General features: G+C 33.9%; 1 protein-coding gene across 2 annotated transcripts in view; it reads left to right on the top strand.

The window, feature by feature from the left end:
- VPS50 (VPS50 subunit of EARP/GARPII complex) overlaps positions 1-20340 on the top strand; it is a 128136-nt gene that overhangs the window by 72726 nt on the left and 35070 nt on the right. For both annotated transcript variants that reach the window (XM_054495329.2, XM_054495331.2), the window contains exons 17-20: positions 6142-6232; positions 8507-8683; positions 11504-11622; positions 13860-13966. In XM_054495329.2, coding sequence (XP_054351304.1) covers positions 6142-6232; positions 8507-8683; positions 11504-11622; positions 13860-13966 — 494 coding nt within the window. The remainder of the gene's footprint in view (positions 1-6141; positions 6233-8506; positions 8684-11503; positions 11623-13859; positions 13967-20340) is intronic.

The raw sequence follows: 20340 nt of genomic DNA, 5'->3' as shown, positions 1-20340 counted from the left end.
TTTTGTCTAATACTTAATCTTATGGCATTAATTGATTTTAAACAATTACTTTTGAATTTGAATGTGTTGTAGCTTTTTTAAGATGGTTAAGGATTTTTTTAACCAAAATATGATGAAATGTTCTCATTACATATTCATTGTAGATTTTAATATATTTTTGTCTTGAGGGGCTTAAAATATTGAACTGATTTTTTTATGAGTAAAACACGATTATTATATCAAGGTTCACAGAAAGAATTTGGCCACTGTTCCATACCTGCATACATATGGGTGTGCTTATAAGGAAGTTAAATCAGTAGAGGCAGTGCTCAGTGAGGGGGTGCTTGAGAGTATCTATCTTTTAGAAGTAAGAAGGATTCTAGAGGAGAGGCTGTGATATTCAGAATTTCCCTATAAAGCCAAATTTGTATACTGCATTGCTTTGCAAAACAACCACTGCTAATATTTAAAAGAGTGACTAGGAATGGTTTGGGTAGTGGAGGAAGGTGGGAAAGAATGTTTATAATAGCAGTGTGATTATATGCTTACAGCAGCAATAAACTGAGGGGAGAGCTAACATTAGATTTCTCTTGATATAAGCTAGACCTCAAGTTGTATCCCTTTTGTCCTTTGAGTTGAGTTTCATCTTACTTTTTATTCTGAACTTTTACTTTTTACAATTGAATTTAAGTTTTGATGTCCTTGTTATTTGGTCCCAGAGAGAGTCATGATTTGAAATTCTGCTTTTTCTCCTTGTTCATAGTCAACACCTGCTCACAGTGATATATGCCATATCAAAAGAGAGATGACTGAACACCAAACCATTGATTAATTAATTATTAAATATATTTCAATACAAGTTGTCTGTGTTAATTGTAAACAATGAAGTAAATTGTTTGAAAAAGATTTAAATTGAACTATACTAAAGCAGAGCCTTTGAGTTTCATGACTGAGAATGTTTAAAAATTTTTTAAAAATTTAATTGAATAAACCTCAGGGAAACAGTGGGAAGGGACCGACAGGAAGCCCTAACACTGCCTTTATTTATAACTTCCTTGTCTGCTAAAACTTAAGCCCTGATTAAAACAAAAGGCTGGCCCTATAAACATTCCTGTATAGAAGTGGGAGGGGCCTGTTAATTATGGATGGGGAAATAAAATGGAAGCACAAAGGAGCCAGAAGCCTCACTTTCCCTGCAGTATGAAGGCATGCCAAATGTCTCTCTTCCCAGAGATTGCTTCGTATCCAACATGACAACTGGGAGAACTTTTGGTGTTCCTAGTGTCTAGGATGTGTGTACAATATGGAGACACTGATTTATTTAGTAGCTTCCATTCTGCATTCTGTTTTACTTATTGTCAAAAGGTGTCTGTAGCAACTAGCTAGGGGCATTTTGACCATGATGGAAATTCCTCACAGAGTTCACATTAATAAAATTAGAAAATACAGAAATAAATGACTTAAATCTTCCTCAAACACTCAACATTTTAAAGAACTTCTCTTAGAAACATTTGTGAAACTTATTTCTCATTGATGTGGCTGTGCTATATTATTAGAAGGAAAGCTGGGTTGAGTAATAGTAGACTTGGGTTCTTGTCACATTTTTTGCTGCTTACCAACTGTCTGGTATTGGCAAATCATTTAACCTGTCTGGCCTGTGATTTTATGAATTGTAAAATGAAGTGGCCAGATTAAAAGGTCTCCATAAGTGTTGCCTAGACATCTTGACCCGTTTTTTTTGCAGTATTGTATATTGTAAAAATTGGGGCAGGTTAAACAGCAAAGGTTTAATTATTACTTAGTATTCTTCTTTTTCCCTAGTATTTAAACAAAAGTTTAAGGTACTCTAGTTTCTATCCTGTCTGTGGTCATTTTCGATCTGACAGTTGCCATCAGGAAAATTATAGTGGAAGTCATTTGGTAAAGTTGGTGCAAACCATCAATGTGTTCTAAGGTACATTTGTTTCTTTACAAAACAAGATAAACTTGAACAGAAACTTTAGAAATGATGCTAGTGTCCATACGTTGAATTGACTGAAGTCATTACATTAGCCAGTGATGAATCTAAATCTGCAAAATCCCAATTTAATATCCCCTTTGCCAGTCATACTACATAAATACTGAAAAACTGTATGAAACATGGTGAAATATAGGTCAAGTGTGTTCTTATTTTGCTAATAGAAGTGTTTAAATGTGCATACAGTTTGTTTCATGGTCCTCTCCTGCCAAATACAGCTCTTGAGAATGAAGAAATTCTTGAACCAAATTATTCTGACTTTCAATCCATTTAAGCTATTGGTTTGAATTTATAGGGACAATAAAAAGGTAAAAATAGGAGCAGTTTATTTTGGTGGAACATCTACTTATGAAATGTATTAATGTTAGTTGTGGTAGTTGTATAAAAGTTTGCATTGCAGTCTCTTTTTCTAGGATAAAACTGTATGAACACATGAGGGAACACAGCCTCTATTATTGATTGTTTCTACTTCTCAAAAGTATAAGTTTTATTCCCCCCCATTTTTTTAAATATTCAGGTACTAAGTTTATATACACGCAAAGAACATTGTTCTGTCAGATGCTGGAGAACTTCTAAAAGCGCAAATATTCTAATTTAAACAATAATGACATAAAAATTAGAGAGCAATGTGTAATTGTCAAAGTATTCTGTTTAATAAGTACATTTTATTTTGTAATTGCTCTAGTAATCAAAGCTTATAAAATGTTTTCAAGGATCTTAAAGTTGCATTGACTGGTGTTAGAAGAGAGAAGTCACCTATCTTTTTAGAAGAAAATACAACAAATTAGATGAAATAAACAAATTCCTTATAAAGCCAAACTTAATGAGCTGACAAAACAAAATATAGAAAATGTGAATAGTCCCATGTCTTTTGAAGAAGTTATATTTGGGCTTCAAAACATTTCCATAAAGAAATCTCCAGGCCTGCTGATGTCACTGGTAAATTCTACCAAACATTTAAGGAGAAAACAATACCAATACAACTCTTTCATAGAATAGAGAAACAGGGAATGTTTTATAACTTATTTTATGAGGCCAGCATAGCATTGATACCAAAACATAACAAGAGGACATTATAAAAGGAAAATGACAGACTAGTCATTTTCTCAAGAACATAGATGCAAAATCCTACACAAAATATTGGCAAATTTAATTCAGTGATACCTAAAAAGGATAATATGCTATGAACGGGTAGGATTTATTATAGGAGAGCCAGAGTTGGCTAAACATTAAGAAAAATTAAGAAATTTAATTTACCAATTGACAGAATACAGGAAAATATCATAGTTATTATTTTAATACAGAAAATAATTTTGATAAAAATTCTACCCCAGTTCATGATTTTGAGAAATTGTGTTTTTGTGTAATTTTAACTTTCTTTCTAATTATGTTCTTGTATTTAAAGTGTGCCCTTTGTTAACAGCTTATCAAGTTTGGTCTCGTTTTGTTGTTGTTGATGTTGTTTTACTAACTGAGAAAAATATATATAATATAAAAAGTAAAAATATATATGATTGATAAAAAAATGCAGAAAGAGAAAATTTCTTTAAAATATTTAACATTTTTAGATATCAAACAGCAATATGATGGGTTTAAACCTATTAATAATTATGCCAATAAATACATTAAATGTAAATGGAAAAACAGTTCTATCAAAACATAAAAATTGTCAGATAAGATTTTAAAACAACATTAGGGGCCGGGCGCAGTGGTTCACGCCTGTAATCCCAGCACTTTGGGAGGCCAAGGTGAGTGGATCATGAGGTCGAGAGTTCAAGACCAGCCTGGCCAAGATGGTGAAACTCGGTCTCTACTAGAAATACAAAAAAATGACCCAGGCGTGGTGGCGGGAGCCTGTAATCCCAGCTACTCAGGAGGCCGAGGCAGGAGAATTACATGAACCTGTGCGGCAGAGGTTGCAGTGAGCCAAGATCGTGCCACGGCACTCCAGCCTGAGTGACAGAGTGAGACTCTTGTCTTGAAAAAAAAAAAAAAGAAGTACATTGTTGTAATGGTTACCACCAACATTTCAATATGCACTTAATGTTCTACTGTAGTCTACCTTAGGTAGTATACTTCCAGAATAATGCAGGAACCAACTTTGTAACTGCATTTACCTTCTCTTACCTTTTTGGTGTTTTGTCATATACTTTTACTTCATATATTATTTTCTATACATTGTTTATGCCTAGGGTTGACTGTGCTTCTTTAATCTGGTACCTTTTATCACTGTATTAGTTTTAAATTACTGTGTAATAAATACCACAAACCTGTCTGGAAGAGATAGGAAGCAGATTATCCCCTAGGGCCTCCAGAGAGTGGAGCTCTGCTAACACCTTGATTTCAACCCACTGATACTGATTTTCAGGCTCTGGCCTCTAGAACTGTGAGAGAATAAATTTCTGCTTGTTTAAGTCACCTAGTTTGTGGTAATTTGTTATAGCAGCCACAGGAAACTAATATAGAGTAGAATTACTGGATCCTATGGTAACGCTCTCTGTTTAACATTTTGAAGGAACTGTCACACTTTTTTCCAAAGTCATGATACATTTTACATTCCTACTAATAGTGTATGAGGGTTCCAGTTTCTCCAAAACCTTGTCAACACCTGTTGTTTCTGTCTCTGATTATGGCTGTCCTAGTAGGCATGAAGTGGTATCTTATTATGTTTTGGGTTTGCATTTCCTTGATGACTAATGATGTTTAGCATCTTTTAAGGTGCTCATTGGCCTTTTGTGTTTCTTCTTTACAGAAATGTTTGTTCAAAGCTTTTGTCCATTTTGAATTGGGTTATTTGTTTTCTGTTGTTGAGTTGTCAAGTTTTCTACTTTTAGTTCTTACCTGAGGACTGTGATCCACTTGAGGTAATTTTTGTATGTGGTATGAGCTTATGAGCACAATCACTTTTGGGAATTCTTGGCCATTATGTCTTCAAATATTGCTTTTGCTTATTCTCTGTCCTTTCCATCCAATTGCCTGCATAATAAATGTTTTGACTATCTCACATCTCTCTTATGATCTTTTCTGTTTCTTCCTTTTTTTTTCAAATTTTTGCTTCAGGTTAGATATTTTCCGTTGATCTGTCTTTGAGTTCATGAATGCTGTCTTCAGTCACCTCTAGACTGCTGTTTTACTTATCCAGTCATTTTTTAATTTGAAGTATATTTTTCAGTTCTCGAATGTCTATTTGATTCTTTTATTGTTTTTCTTATTGCAGTTATTTGAAATTCTCTTTTCTATCCATTTTATACATTTTTTTTTCTATTTTATTTAACTTATAATAATTATCTTAAAGTCCTTGTCTGTTAACTCTAGTATTTGGAGCAATTCCTGATTTTTACGGATTCATGTATTTATTGTCTCTTTATTTTGAACCTGTGGATTTTAAAAAATCTAGATTTTGTTTTTAGCATGGTAGTAACAACTTGTGGTAGAAAGAGGAAGAACAGGGTAGGCACTGGCCCTTTTGTCAACTGAAAATAAGGGTCTGTTTTTCTGGGACTGCCTATATCACATGCTGATTACTCAGGATAGACAGTAAAAATAATAGCATTAAAGAAAGAAAAGAGATCAGTATGGCATAAGTGATTAGTGTAATGTCAAGTATATACGTGTCTTAGCTGCTAATTTAATTTGTAAATGCTGTCTAGAGACAGGCACTGAGCTAAACATTTTCAGAAAGTGATAATTATCTTGCTATTGTGGCTTCACTAGGTATGGTTCAGATCTGTGTTGTTTAACGTAATATATTAGTATTTATGATCTCATATAATCTGTAAATTTTTTCTTGATGTTTTAGCATCGATATATAATCAGCTAAGGATATTTTAAGTATGTGAGTTGGAGACAAGCTTTTAATTTAGTCCCCTAATAAAATTGTCATTTCCTATGCATTACTTTTGTAATATAGTAAAAATACTTAGTTTAGTAAACATTTGAGAGAGTTTTTCTCTCAAGGATGATAAGATATTAACTAATAAAAGTAAACATTTCTGTTTACTGTGTTAATCAGAATGGGTTCTCAAAGTTGATTATGATCATGACAATAATCCTATAATTATTTGTATTGTACATTATTTCCTCAATTCTTGTGTGTGGTGTACTTTTTTTCTCACTTTTTGGAGTGTTCATTTTCTTTTTTTAAGAACACGGCTCGATGAACTGAGAATGTTCTTAGAGAATGAGACTTGGGAACTTTGTCCTGTTAAATCAAATTTCAGCATCTTGCAACTTCATGTAAGTGTTTCTTAAGAACAAAGAAATCTGTCTTTTAGTCATCTATTTTACCCTTTTTTTGAAAAAAATATCCGGAAATATATGAAAACATTTATAAAATCAATTAAGGAGCAGTTTCTTATCTTCCTTCCTTGAAAGTCATTAGTAGCCAGCCTCTTTTACAGGAATGATCCTTTTATGGTTGTGAAAAATCAGTCTTACAAAATTCAGTTTACATACTTTAGGAAATCTCTTTTGCCTAAAAAGAGTTACAGTTAAAATGATATTTTTTGTTTGTTTCGAATTCAGAAAAGGGTGACTACTGTATTTAAATTTTGCAGATAATCAATTAGCTATATTTTGGCATAGTTTAATACAAATGCTTATTTATATTTGTAGAATATTTTTCATTTCTTAAAGGGACTAGTAGGTTCCTAATTTGTGCTGCAATTCTTAAATTTGCCTGTAATGAAAAAATGCCTCAGAAATAAAAGAGGCACTTATAAAAAATACTCTTAACTAATCTGTATTAGTTAATCAATTCCTCGAATACTTACAGAATAAGCAATCTTTGAAAAAGTCTTTAATTGGTTTGATTTTTCCCTTGGTTGAAACACATTGTAGATAACTATTCTTGTGTGAAAGATTGTGTTCTGTAAATATCAAGTGTCAAAATGCAGTGCGTATAGTTAGATCCTTGTTCAGAAAGTATGGTGTGTTTAGTTTCTGCCTTTGGAAGGAATGGCTTTCTAGAAAGCAATTTTCTTATTCTGGATAAATGTAAAGAATACATAATTGGAAGGTTTTTTTTGATAGGATTGTCTTTATGCTCATATTGTATAATAGCTTCTTATCCAGTTTTATTATATTGTTTTCCTATTATAGAAATATTAAAAACCCTGGAACATAGCGATTAATAAATGCTTTAAAGACAGCAAAATTAATGTCAATGTTAATTAGTATTAACATAAGCATTAACATTAAATTAACATAGGATTTAAGAATTCTCAAAGATTTAAGGTAATTCCTTAACATTATTTAGAATTCTAAGTTTAACATAAATTTTAGAATATCTATTAAATAATTTTATTTGAACTCCTTTTTAACCATCAGACTGTGTGTGTGTGTTGTCACATTGTCAAACAGTATAATTGTAAGACGTGTTTTTTAAAAAAGGCATGTTGAAGCATTCCCATCTAGGTGAACATTATCTCCTTTAAAGTAGTTACCTTGAAAACTATTCACAGCTTAGTGTTCACCTGACATGCATTCCTGTGGATTTGATTTTCTAAAAATTAGTCTCATTGGTGTATATTCACTCCTTGTTTAGAATTATAAAAATAATGGTATGATTCTTAGGCATTATAATGTATATGATTAAATGTATAGTTGAAATGTAAAAGGAAAAGAAACACATATATCATTTAATACAACAAGCCAATGTACCTTTCAAGAATTTTAAGAATACCTTTTAAGAATATCATTGAAAATAAACAAATTTAAATTTGGGATTATTCCGTTTAGATAAAAGAAAAATGTTTGTTAAATTTTGTGATAAATCATTAAATCAAGGTTTTTGTAATTCAGAGGAACTTTAGAGATTATTCCAGCTTTTCCTCTAATTAGCTGTGTGATGTTGAACTTTGCACTGAATCCCTTCAGACTGCCTCAGTTTCCTCATGTGGTTAATGCATGACGTAGACTGGGTCTTACAACTCTTTAGCTTAGCTAGGAGTAGAAGACACATCATATGACTTTGGCATATATGTTCGTGTTGTCTGTTTCTTGGTATACAGCAAAAAGTAAATGAAAGTTTGTAGGCATCAATGTAACTTAGATATGTACTTCATACTTTGTTTCTGATGTATTTGTGTAGAATATCTTAAGTGGTGCAAGCATATGAAAAAGCGAAGTGTTTTACTTTAACAATTAGTTTTCATAAATGACTTTATTGATTAGGATTTTTGCTGTTCTGTTAAAATTTTTAGAAGACATCATTCAGATGTCTTCAGCTATTTTAAAAAATGATCTCTGCAGTTTCTTAAAGGAAGCCAAAAGTAGCTTGATGCAGATGATACTGTTTTAAGTGATACCATTCACTGAGTTGTTTTTAGGAAAACCTTTAGACATGTATTTCCAAGTTTGTGCTTTTAGATAACTTGAAAGATTTAAAAGTCAATAACCGGAAGATCAAGATGTTTTTCTACTAACTCTACATGTATATTGAGGGATTCGGTTTATGTACTAGAATTTTATTGTTGCTAAAGGGTATCTGGCTCCTTTTTTAACATCTAGGAATTTAAATTCATGGAACAGTCTCGCTCCCCATCAGTTTCACCTAGTAAACAGCCAGTCTCAACTTCTTCAAAAACAGTGACCTTGTTTGAGCAGTACTGTAGTGGTGGGAATCCATTTGAAATTCAGGCCAACCACAAAGATGAAGAAACAGAAGATGTCTTAGCTTCTAATGGGGTATGTGGTGTATGTGAAACATAAGTGAGTTTTTTTTATTTAAAACTGTTCTACTCAATGAGCAAGGCAATTTACTACATTTACGTATCCATTTACTACCACTCTGCCTGCCTATATACTTAATGTACCTATGATATTACATTTATAGATGATGACTTTACATTATGCTTTGTTGACCTTGTCCTCTTGAATAGTAAATTTTCCCTTTATGTTTGCTTTATGTTCTTATTACATGATGTTCTTATCAGGTTGCTAATCAAGTAGTAGTGTAATTTCTTCACTGAATATTTATGTGATATATTATGTGAATATTATGTGATATATTGTGAGATGAGGGAATAGATACCATCTACCCTTTTTCTCAACACCCTTTATGGGTCACTGATTCATTTTGTTCCATGTCCCTTTATCTAAGAGAAAGTGGTAATGTCTTGCTTAGTTGCCTGGCAGAGATATTTTTTGAGATTTAGAAGTACAATGTTTTAACAACACTTTGAGGACCTCAAAAACAATATTAACTAGACATAGTGTGAGTTAGTGGAAAGGATTTGAAGGCAGATAATGAATATCGTCTTTATTATTTATCAGCTGTGTGGCCCTTGGCAAATTATTTTAACTTTGTGACCCTCAGTTTCTCCATATTTACAGTGAGAGGAATGCTTGCTTCACAGTTACCTGCATGGTGTTTTCACAGTATTTTACTTGACTTAATATTTTGATTGATGGTTTCTTCTGATCTTCATAATTTCCATAATGATCCAATATGATTTTTATTTTTGATTTGATGAAGCTAAAGTGAAAACCATTCAGATGTGACAAAAATATGTTGAAGGATTTGTCTTTATATTTTATGTTAGTTTTAGAATTTATTTTTCATTTGGTGAAGATAAAATTCATTAAGTTTAAATTGTTTCATAGTAAGCCATATTTAAAATTATGATTCAGTGATTCTTTGTGACATTTTGCCTCTGTGAAGTTGGCTAAACCGAGAGGAATTTAAAGTCATTCCAATTATTTTGGAATAATATATCTCTCTATAAAAGTGATACATTAATTAAAACTTACATAGCATTTGATTCTCATTATTTGCAGCAGTGTGTTCTATAAAGTTGCTGTGAATACTGAATTAGCAAATACTGAACCATTACTCCCAGAGCAAATATAGGATTAGGTTCCTGTGAGCCTCCGGTTACAACATGTTTATCAGCCCATCAGTACATAATCTGAATTCATAGGCAACAGCACCGTAACTCCTGCCTAAATGAAGCTTATCAGACACACATATTTTGTTTCTAAGGCACATCGCAGCCTTCTTGTACTTAGAAACACTAGACGGCACTTCAGCGCAACACTTGCAGTGGCATTCTAAACAGTTAAATCACCAAAAAAAGCACAAAAATACAAAGCACTTGGCACTAAATAGGTCAAGAAAAGGAAACTTGTTTATAGTATGAGAGCCTAAGCAAGAAGGCAGAGCATGCCTTGTTTGTATTCAGCTGGGAACATGCATGTTGGATGACTCAAAGTTTTCACTGTTCTGCACATTTATGACTGACTCCAAAAATATCATAAGTATTGACTTTAGGGTTACAAATTTCAGTGAGTAGGCAAATTTGCAAACATTGAATCCTCAACTAATGAGTATCTATGCTATGGTGTGGTCACAAAGCTCTGTTGTTGTAATCAGGACATCCTAGTTTATGTAGAATACCTTTCTGCATAGCATCAGGATCACATTGTGTATAAGTATAAAGGAGTACCTGTAAGGCTTGTTTGCAGTTATTAATGTGTGATCTAATCTTTCCAGGTGCAACTTATGTCCTTGAGAATCAGGGTCCACATCTAAATACGACCTTTCGTAGTGCTTTTTATTAACAGACTCTCAAAAAATAGTTGCTGAATTAGGGGACTAAATTCTTTCCATGTTGTTATCATACCGGTTTCCTCAACTGTCATGTGGAGATAAAACTTCCTCATAGAAGTGTCTGTATGATTAAATGAGATAATTCATGAAAGCACTTAGCATAATACTTGGTTAAAAACTCAATGTTAGCTATTATTTAATCATATTAATGTTAGCTATTTAATCATATTAATCTATGACATTAATAGATGATGATGATGATGATGATGAAAGTGCTGTCACTGCTTCCTTTGCTGTTCATGAATTACACTGTCCTTTCCCATGCTAGCATTGGGCCATGGTGCCATAAAGATGATGAAAATGTTAGGAAGACACCCTTCATCTCAAGAGTAAATCCACCATTTTTGTCCTCATTCTTAGCAGGTCCCTGTGTTCTAAGCTTAATTTTCTAGGCTGCCCTTGGAATTAAATTTTATAGTGAATTAGAACATCAGCATGTGTGTTGCACATGTTTATTAAGCTGAAGTAATACTTCCAGAATGCCAGAATTGGATACTGAACCTCTTTTTAATGAGTTTTATTAGCAAATTGGAAATAAGTATGGTGAAACTTCTGAGAGACTTTAAGTAAAAAAAAAAAAAAAAAAAGCAAATGTATACTCTTCTTCTCTTTTTAGGCCTAGTGGTATGTTTGTTAGGTTTTGGTTTATGGTGATTTGATTTTGTTGCACATTTTCAAGCTTTTATAGGTGTAATATTTTTCTTTTGTGCTGATTGAGATAGAATGATGAAGACAATGGAAGAATAATTAGATTCTTGGTGACAACATTAAAGCTAAATTAAGAATTTTCTTGTATTTAGTGGTTTCTTATAAAATTGAGTACTTTCCCTGTGTTGAGACACCCCACGAAAAGAGGCCCTTTATACTCATTTTTTAATACCCTGTTTTTTCTTCAGTATGAATCCGATGAACAAGAAAAGAGTGCCTATCAAGAGTATGACAGTGACAGTGATGTTCCTGAGGAACTCAAACGAGACTATGTGGATGAGCAGACAGGAGATGTTCCTGTGAAAAGGTGATTGTTCTTAAATTGTGTGGTATTTAGCATTTTATCTTGTGCTCTTAACATATAGAATTTCCTTTAAGGTTAAGAAGAAACAAAAATTATTATTTTTTTGGTACTTATAATGTCACCTGACAGAAGTTAGTGTGTTTTAGAAAATGATTCCTGGAAGGCTAAAAATGTGTTTTTCCTCTTAACATTTCATAACTGAATTTCAAGAAAACTAAAATAGTTATATGAAAAGTTCTGCCTCGCAAAACCTTTGCTGGTATCTCACAAATCAGTTCATTTAACTGTGAACTGGATTGTTAATGTGTCAAAAAAGAAACTGATTTAGCCATTTAAAAACTTTTAAATGGGGCTAGTGTTAATGTAGCTTTCCTTTGAGTTATACAGTTTGTTTGACATTGCTTTTTGTAGCAAGATTCTAGTTCCTTTTTTATGGTATCACAAAGTTAGTCATTTTTTAAAATCTGTTAAAATTATTTTATTATCTTGTTGAAAATATTGGGCATAATCGAAGAGATTAGTTTTTGCAGAGGAAAAAGCCTTTAGATTTGTAAAATCAATCCTGCCTTTGGTGGCCATTTATGCTTTACATAGATAAATAAAAAACTTCAAGGAGAAAATGGTCATTTGTTTTGTATGTGGAGTTCTTGATTCAATCTTGTAAACACAGAAAGTCACCACTTATTTCCCCATGTCATTTTTGTTCACTATTTGAACCTTCTATCGAGGTGTCCTATTAGTGGTTGAGTTTTGTTTCATGATAAACTGACCTCTTCAAAACTATGATAATTATAAGAGAATTTTTTCTTACCTTTTGCCAGTTAAATGGGCCTGATTCTGGAATGTTGAAATGACTTGATTTCATGACTATCATACATTTAGTGACTATAGATATACTTTTTTCTTAATGATAGATTTCTTAATGATAGATTCTTAATGATAAGTATACTCTTATCGTTTAACCCTAAGCTACCTATTTAATACTAACTTGAAATCCCGACTGAAATAATTCTGTTTTCAAAAGTGAGCAATTCATGTAGTTGTAGCTATTTTAATTGAAAAAATTTGTTCTATTGGTTTTTGCATATGTATGATATTGTCAGTATGATCTACTGTGAACTGAATAGAACTATTTTGTTGGAATTCTTTATTAGATATGTTTTGGGCATATTTTGGCCAAAAGGAAAGATCTATTTGAATTGAAATGTACAAGTAAGATAGTGTCTGCCAGTACATGTGTATATACCTCCATTTTTGGTAGGGTTACTGGAGCCTCCTAAACTTTTTACCCCTAAGAAGTTTGAATTGAACAAATTAGTAAGTGAAGCCAATAAATTAATAGATATTATCAATTCTAACTTGTGTCTCTTGAATTGACCAATTTTTCTTGTATTTTACCACTACCATTCTAGTTTATGCCAAAATTATCTCTGTGCCAGATTATTAAATCAACTCCTTTACCTTGGATTCTTTGTCTCTAGGCTTGCCCCATTCCAAACAACTCTTAGATCTAAATTTAGGGTTTTTTTTTTTTTTTTCCGTAGTTACAAATTTAATCATGCTGTTTTTGTGGTTAGCTTTTAGTGACTCACCACTGTATTCAAGATAAAGTTCATATCCCTCAGGTTTGATTGCTTTCAGGGATATCTGGCCTTTACTTGCCTCCTTTCTTGTCACTTTTCCCTCTGTTCACTTCTTCTACATGTGAACGTGGTGAACTCCTTGTACTTTTCTGAGCGCACTCTGTTCTCTCTTATCTCTGACCCTATTTTATGCCGGCCCTTTTTTCTGTGCTGACCATATAACTTCTACTTTTCTTTTGAATCTAATGCTGCCCCTTAACCCCAAATACTGCCATCAATATTCTGTACTTAATTCAGATTCTTAGGAGGGTATTTTTTAATGTTTATAAGTTTCTGAAATCAAGAAACAGTACATTTGCACCTAGATGTATTATTATCCTGGAAAATCTGTTTTTTAAAGCGATGTAGCTTTTTTAGTGGTTGATAATGTTTTATAATCGAAGAAATGCATTATGGTACTTTATTTTTTTGCTTACTTATTTCCCTTATGGATTGTAAATTTTATAAGGATAAGAAGTTAATTTCTATATCTTTACCTAATGCATAGTAAGATTTTCATTAAATAATTAGTTAATAAAGGCTAGGGACTAATCTGACTAACTTATTGGTTTATTACTTGACAACTCTAGCAATTCTGTTTTGTTTTTCCATATCAAGTGTTTCTCGGGAAACTCTAAAAAGCAGGAAGAAATCAGATTACAGTCTAAATAAAGTGAATGCACCTATCTTAACAAATACAACGTTGAATGTAATAAGACTTGTTGGTAAGTAGTACACCTTTAAAAAAATTATAACAGTTAAATTAGTTTGTTACTGAATGACTTTTACTTGTGGTTTTCATTGTCTGGTATACTCCAGTGCTCTCTGCAATAAGGGATTTAAGGTTATCATATGTCAATGCTTCTCATTTTAAATGTTCCAAATACTATAATACTAATAGTAATGCCAGTTTTTCTTTTTCAGTTACCTGTTTATTAAGTCTTTGTATCTTACAGTTTTTCTAAAATATTTCAGTTAATTGAAATGCGATGAAAAATTCTCTAGGTAGGTTAGAGGTACATGTAAGATAAGATAGTACCAGTTTCACATTTATACAATATTTTTGTACTTAGTTGTTTCATAGGTCTTTACCATCTTCTGTCAGGCAGAGTGAATAGTGACTTTCTGGCATTTTCAGACACAAGGGATTTACAAGCTAAATGTTCAGATTATAGGAAATGTTGTTTTTGTAACAGATAAGACCTTTATTGATGCTTTTGTAGAAGGCAAACAATATGAAGAAATGACATTTTAAATATTCAGGTTTTAGGATGATGTGGATTTTTTTAAAATCAGTATTTCAACATCTTATATGCTTTTAGCCTTTGTATCGCACAAATAAGTCTATATATTTGATAAATAAGTTATAGAGATGTCTTCTCCTATTAAACTTCATTGTTCCAATCAGGAATTTTAGTGGTTTTCCATAAAAATCTCTATGTTCTATCTATGGAGATGGTATTTACCTATTGCCTAGTTTGATTAACCTTAGCTCTGTTGAAATAGTCTGTGTTCTTTAAGATAATTCTTAAATTTAATTAATGAATAGGATAAAATGTACAGAATGCTTTTTAGGAGTCGTCGTTTCTCTAGAAAGAGCAAAAAATATTGCTGAATTGAGAAGAAAAGAAAGGTATACATTTTCATGATGCTCAGAAAAAAAGGATAGATTCTAAAAAGCTATTCTGTGGCTAATTATTGCCAGGGAGCTAAGCTTTTCTTCTTCTTCCAAGAGAACTGACTGAACATAGTGTCAGAAATAACTCTCGAGAATTTGTAGACTCAGAATTGGGGGAGTGCTGAGTGGTCATTGGTGTAAGTTCCCATGAAGTCGGTTGTCTTTCTGTAATGTCTCTCATATGTGGTAGCCGTCTAGCTTCTGTTTCATGACTGCCAGTCATTGGAAACACAGTGGTTTGCAAGACTACTCATTCTGTCATTAGACTGATCTCATTAGTAGAAGTCTCCTCCCTAAGGTAAACCAAAACCTGTCTCTCTGTGATTCTAGCTTTTGGTTTGTCCTTTTGGTCTAAAAGTTCTGCCCTTAGAAGCAAGAAGAATAAGTTTGTGCATTTGTTCTTCTATTTCTATTTCTTCTATTCTTCTATTTCTTCTATCTTCTATTTCTGTTTTATTCTTCCATGTGATCACTTTTCAGATATGTGGTGGTAGTTATCGTGCTTCCTTTTCTCATACCGACCACCCCACAATCCATTTTTCAGGCTCCATGGGCTCAGTTCCTTTATCTCGTCCTCACTGATAGAAATTCAGACCTTTCAGAATCATTGTCATCCTCCTTACCCTTCTAGACTCAGCAGTTTTCAATGTCTGAACACATTACTTGAGATGTAGTCAGCTTTTGCTAGAGTATGTTGAAGTAACAAGCAACTCTTGGTGCATCAATGACTTTCAACCACAAAGTTTTATTTTTCACTCGTGATACGCATTGTCTCCTGATTATATGTAGCTCTGCTCCGTGTGTCTCTTCATTCTAAGATGTAGGTTGAAAGAATAGTACCAACCAATCTGGAACATGGAGAGAAGAGCAAGAGCAAACTATATTATGACTCCTGAAGCTTCTGCTTCCATGTGTCACCCTTGACTTCCTCTGACATGTCATGGCCAAAGCAAGTCAGGCTTGGCAAAGGGAGGGAGAAGTATGCTTCTGCCGCAGGAAGCACTGCAAGTCAAGGGAAGTGGGCAGGGCTGTATATTGCTCTTACAGGGAATTGGGAAAAACAATATAATCAAACACATCTAAGCAGTTGTTTATATTTTTTTACCTTACCTAGTTCAAAAGGGGCTGGAGGTAGTCATGTTGCTGTTTACTCTGAAGGCATATTTTCATTATAATCAAATTAAATAAAATAAAAGGCTAAGACAAAGTTGAAGAGTGAGCACATCATGCTTTATCATATCATATTTAACGCAGACGTGAAATACAATGCTTAACTTCTTGTTAGGCATAAGGGAATTGAAGAAACAATATATTCCGCTATCCTCATTATCTGAGAAAAAGATACAGGCCTTTATCATAATGGTAGAAATATGCTCCTGGTGCTGAATTCAGATGTTAGTAACAACAAATTTTTGTATGAGGATTACTGATCACATAGCGGGCCTTGTTTTTGAACAGTGGGTTTATAGGAACTGAGAAAAGCCACATTCGAGACCCTTTAAATTATGGCACAGTCCTGAATAAAGCCTTACTCTGTGAAGAGAATTTGACTATTGCAATTTCAGCTTTCTCCACTACCATATCTTTTACTGAACTTGCAATTAGGAAACAATGCCGAGTATGACAGTTTAACTTTTATACCTTCTCATTTAGGACTGGGATTAGGTGCTGCCATTATCACCCCAGTTGGGATCCCCAGTAGACTTTTATGCCTATCATTTTCTCTCTGGGATGTTTTTATCTTCAGTTTTTAGATATATACAAAACAGAACTTTAAGGAAGCCACTGTCTCAGAGGCCTCTGACTAGCAAATGCACTATTCCATCCGCTGTTGTTATTGCATAGAAGTGCCTGAAGATTATAAACTGGCAAAGGTCATGCCTCTTCCTACAAAGGGAGAAGTACGGTTGTGTAAATAAGACATTAATTTTTGGTGCTTGAGAAGATGAAGGAACTAATTATTGAGTATTTGGGAAACACATATTAGAACATTAAAGGCATATTTAAAATGTCCTTTTCAAGTAGTATTTACTTGGCAGATAATTAGCAGAGAGTAAACGAAAGAGTGTTAATGGGGCTTCCTTACCCCAGGTGGTAACTAAATTTATTAGAAAGGCTCAGGGAGGCTTTGCACTAGTGGAGAGGACTGATCAGAACAGTTGCTTGTGTTATATAAAGAGAAAATTCTGTCATCCTGATGGTTTCTTGCAGACAGCGAAAGAGAAATTTTAGGAAATGTGTCTCATCAGTGAAATAGCCTTGGTATTCACGGTTCTCTCTCCTGGAAGCAGCTTGTGAGCAGGAGTGATAGGTCTGAGGAGCAGGAGCTAGATTACCGAAGTCCGTGCTTATAACAACTGCCGACAACAACAAAATTACCACTTTAGTAGCTAGAAAAAATATACCCTAGCACCCTAGCACACGCATCAGTATTTAAAATGAAACTAGGATATGTGCATCTAAGGGATATTTAGGTATAACGTGCCTGAGATACAGCTTATGTGGTGGAGAGAACACAGGCATGGGAGACAAGAGATCCACTCCTTCATTGAGACATTCTTTTCATTGGGGGAAGGTCAAATACTAGATGACAGACTGTTGAAATTTCTCAGCAGTTTAGTTTGCTGGCATACCCTTTATCATTGAGCATTTTAAATTGAAAGGTAATGCATAAAAATGGTTAAAAATTAAAATACCCCAAGGTATAAGCAGAGCCCCTGAGCTGCAAGTCTCCTTCCTCAGACAAAACGACTCAGTTTCTCCTGTTTTCTTCTGGAAATATTAGTGTTAGTACAAATATGCTTAATATGTATATCTCCTCTCTCCTGTTTTTTGTTGTTGTTGTTGTTTTGTTTGTTTCGAAAATTGGATTACACTATTTATACTGTTTTTTATCTGGATTTTTTACTTAAAATATCTTAAGGTTACACTTAAAATATCTTAATGTATTACCTATCTTATCATATGTGGATTTCATTCTTTTTTGCTATTGTATAGATGTAATATTATAAGTGCCACAATTTATACGTCTTCTACTTTTCAACATATAGGTTAAGTCATTTCGTACTACAAACTGCCACAGCAAGTATCCTTGAAGAAATATCTTTGTGTATATACAGATACAGCTATAGAACAAATTCCTATGAATACTTCGTCTAGCTGGATCAAAGAGTATATACATTTCCAGTTTTGATGGACATTCTCAATTTACCAATGAGGTTACTAATGAACTTACTAAAAGAGTTCTGTTAAATTACTCGTTCATGAACAGTATTTGAGGGTAGCTCTTTTCTTAGTCTCAGCAACACTGTGTATCCTCCAGCTTTGGGTACTTGCTAGTCTGATTGGTTAAAAATGGCATCTCATTCAAAAATGTATTTAATTATGAGTGAATTGAAGCATCTTTTCATATGCTTAAAAGACATTTCTATTTACTTCTGAACTAATTCATATCCACTGCTCGTTTTTATATAATAAGGAAATTATATGTTTTAATTTCAACATTAAGGAAATCAGTTCTTTTTTTTGCCATGTATATTGCATTCATTAGTTTTAGTCCACCAGATTTTTTTTTTTGAGTCACTACTTTGTTTCTGGCTAGCTGTTGGCGATACAGTCATGAAGAAACCATAGTCTTTGTACTTTGTACTTAAGGAGCCCAACAAGGGAAATACAAAATAAAAAAAATGTACAGTATGTTGTTATAAGCATAAATAAACAGAAAAGAGGCAAGAGAAAGAATGATGATTAATTTTCCTTTTTGGGTAGGAAGTGAAAGGACTGACTCACTGTGGGAGCTGACACCCTAATTGAGTTTGAAAGATGAATAGGTTCTTATAGATGAAGAAGTTGGTAAAGGCATTTTGGACAGAAAGAACATGTGCAAGACATGGTGTATTCAGAGACCCCAGTTGTCTAGTTTGCTGGAATGTAGGAAACATGATAGGGGCTGGAGGCAGAAGCAGAGGAGATGTGATGAGAAAGATGGGCAAGAACAGGATATCAGAAGGCCTCAAAGACTGTCCTATGCAGCTTGGACATAAGCTCCTTAAGGGATTTCTAACAGGGGAGAGACCCCAGCAGATTTGTTGTTTTTAAAAAAAGTGTAAATAAGGGATTGACTTTGGCTAAGGGGAAACTGGAGAAGGTCAAAGACTGGATGGCAGACTATTGAAGTCTCCCAGGCAAGGGATGATGAGGACATAAGCCTGGATATGGATGGCAGTGGCCATTTAATAGAAGAAGACAGATTAGAGAGATTTTAGAAATACAACGGACAGGATTGGTGAATCAGTGATGAGCGATCACTCAAATTTTAGGTTTGTGTGATTAACCAGTTATAATGCCAGAAATGAAAAAGGGAAGATGAGAGGAAGACCAAGTTTGCAGAGCTGATGGTAGGGTAGACTTTGGACATATAGAGGTACCTCTGGGACATTTAAGTAGAAATAGTCTATAGGTAGTTACATAGATGGATGTGGAGGTCAGGAGAAAAAACATGATCAGGATACATAATTTGAGTCATTGTTATAAAATGACTAGGAAGGGTAGTAGAGCTTCTGTCTGATTTTCCATGAACTCAAAAGGTTAGTGGATGAGTTTATCTTGGCAGAGGCTCTTAACCATTTGAGTTCATAGAAAACCAGACAGAAGCTCTACTATCCTTCCTACCCACTTAGTACACACAAAAACATACAACACAAGATAGCTGAGTGTGGAAACCTAGGAAACAGCAGTGGATATGGATACATTGGAAGGGCAAACAGCAAGATCAGTCAGTGAAGGAGGTCATGAATCAACAGCAGAAAGGCAGGAGAAAAATTAGGAGGTGAAGCAGAGGTCTTGAAAACTAAGGCATGAGGGCCTGTCAAGAAGAAAGAAGGACTGTGCTTTTATTGCTTTATTCATCTTTTGTGGTGATCTAGCCTTTGATTTTTAAATGTTGGCATGCATCAGAATCACCTAGAGGGCTTGTTAAAACACATATTGCTGGCCGGGTCTGGTGGCTCATACCTGTAATCCCAGCACTTTGGGAGGCCAAGACAGATGGATCACTTAAGGTCAGGAGTTCAAGAGCAGCCTGGCCAACATGGCAAAACCCTGTCTCTACTAAAAATACAAAAGTTAGCCAGATGTGGTGGGGCACTCCTGTAATCCCAGCTACTTGGGAGGCTGAGGCATGAGAATGGCTTGAACCCAAGAGGCAGAGGTTGCAGCGAGCCAAGGTTGCAGCAAGCTGAGATCGCACCACTGCATTCCAGCCTGGGTGACAGGGCAAGACTCTGTCTCAAATAAACAAACAAAACACAGATTGCTGTCCCCCACTCCCACAGTATCTGATTCAGTAGGTCTAGGGTATAACCTGAAAATGGGCACCTTTAACAAGTTTCCAGGTAATGTTGATGCAGCTTGTCTAGGGAC

Source organism: Pongo pygmaeus, chromosome 6 (genome assembly GCF_028885625.2).
Source record: "Pongo pygmaeus isolate AG05252 chromosome 6, NHGRI_mPonPyg2-v2.0_pri, whole genome shotgun sequence".
NCBI classification, from domain to species: domain Eukaryota; kingdom Metazoa; phylum Chordata; class Mammalia; order Primates; family Hominidae; genus Pongo; species Pongo pygmaeus.
This window is presented reverse-complemented; position numbering and strand designations above follow the sequence as displayed.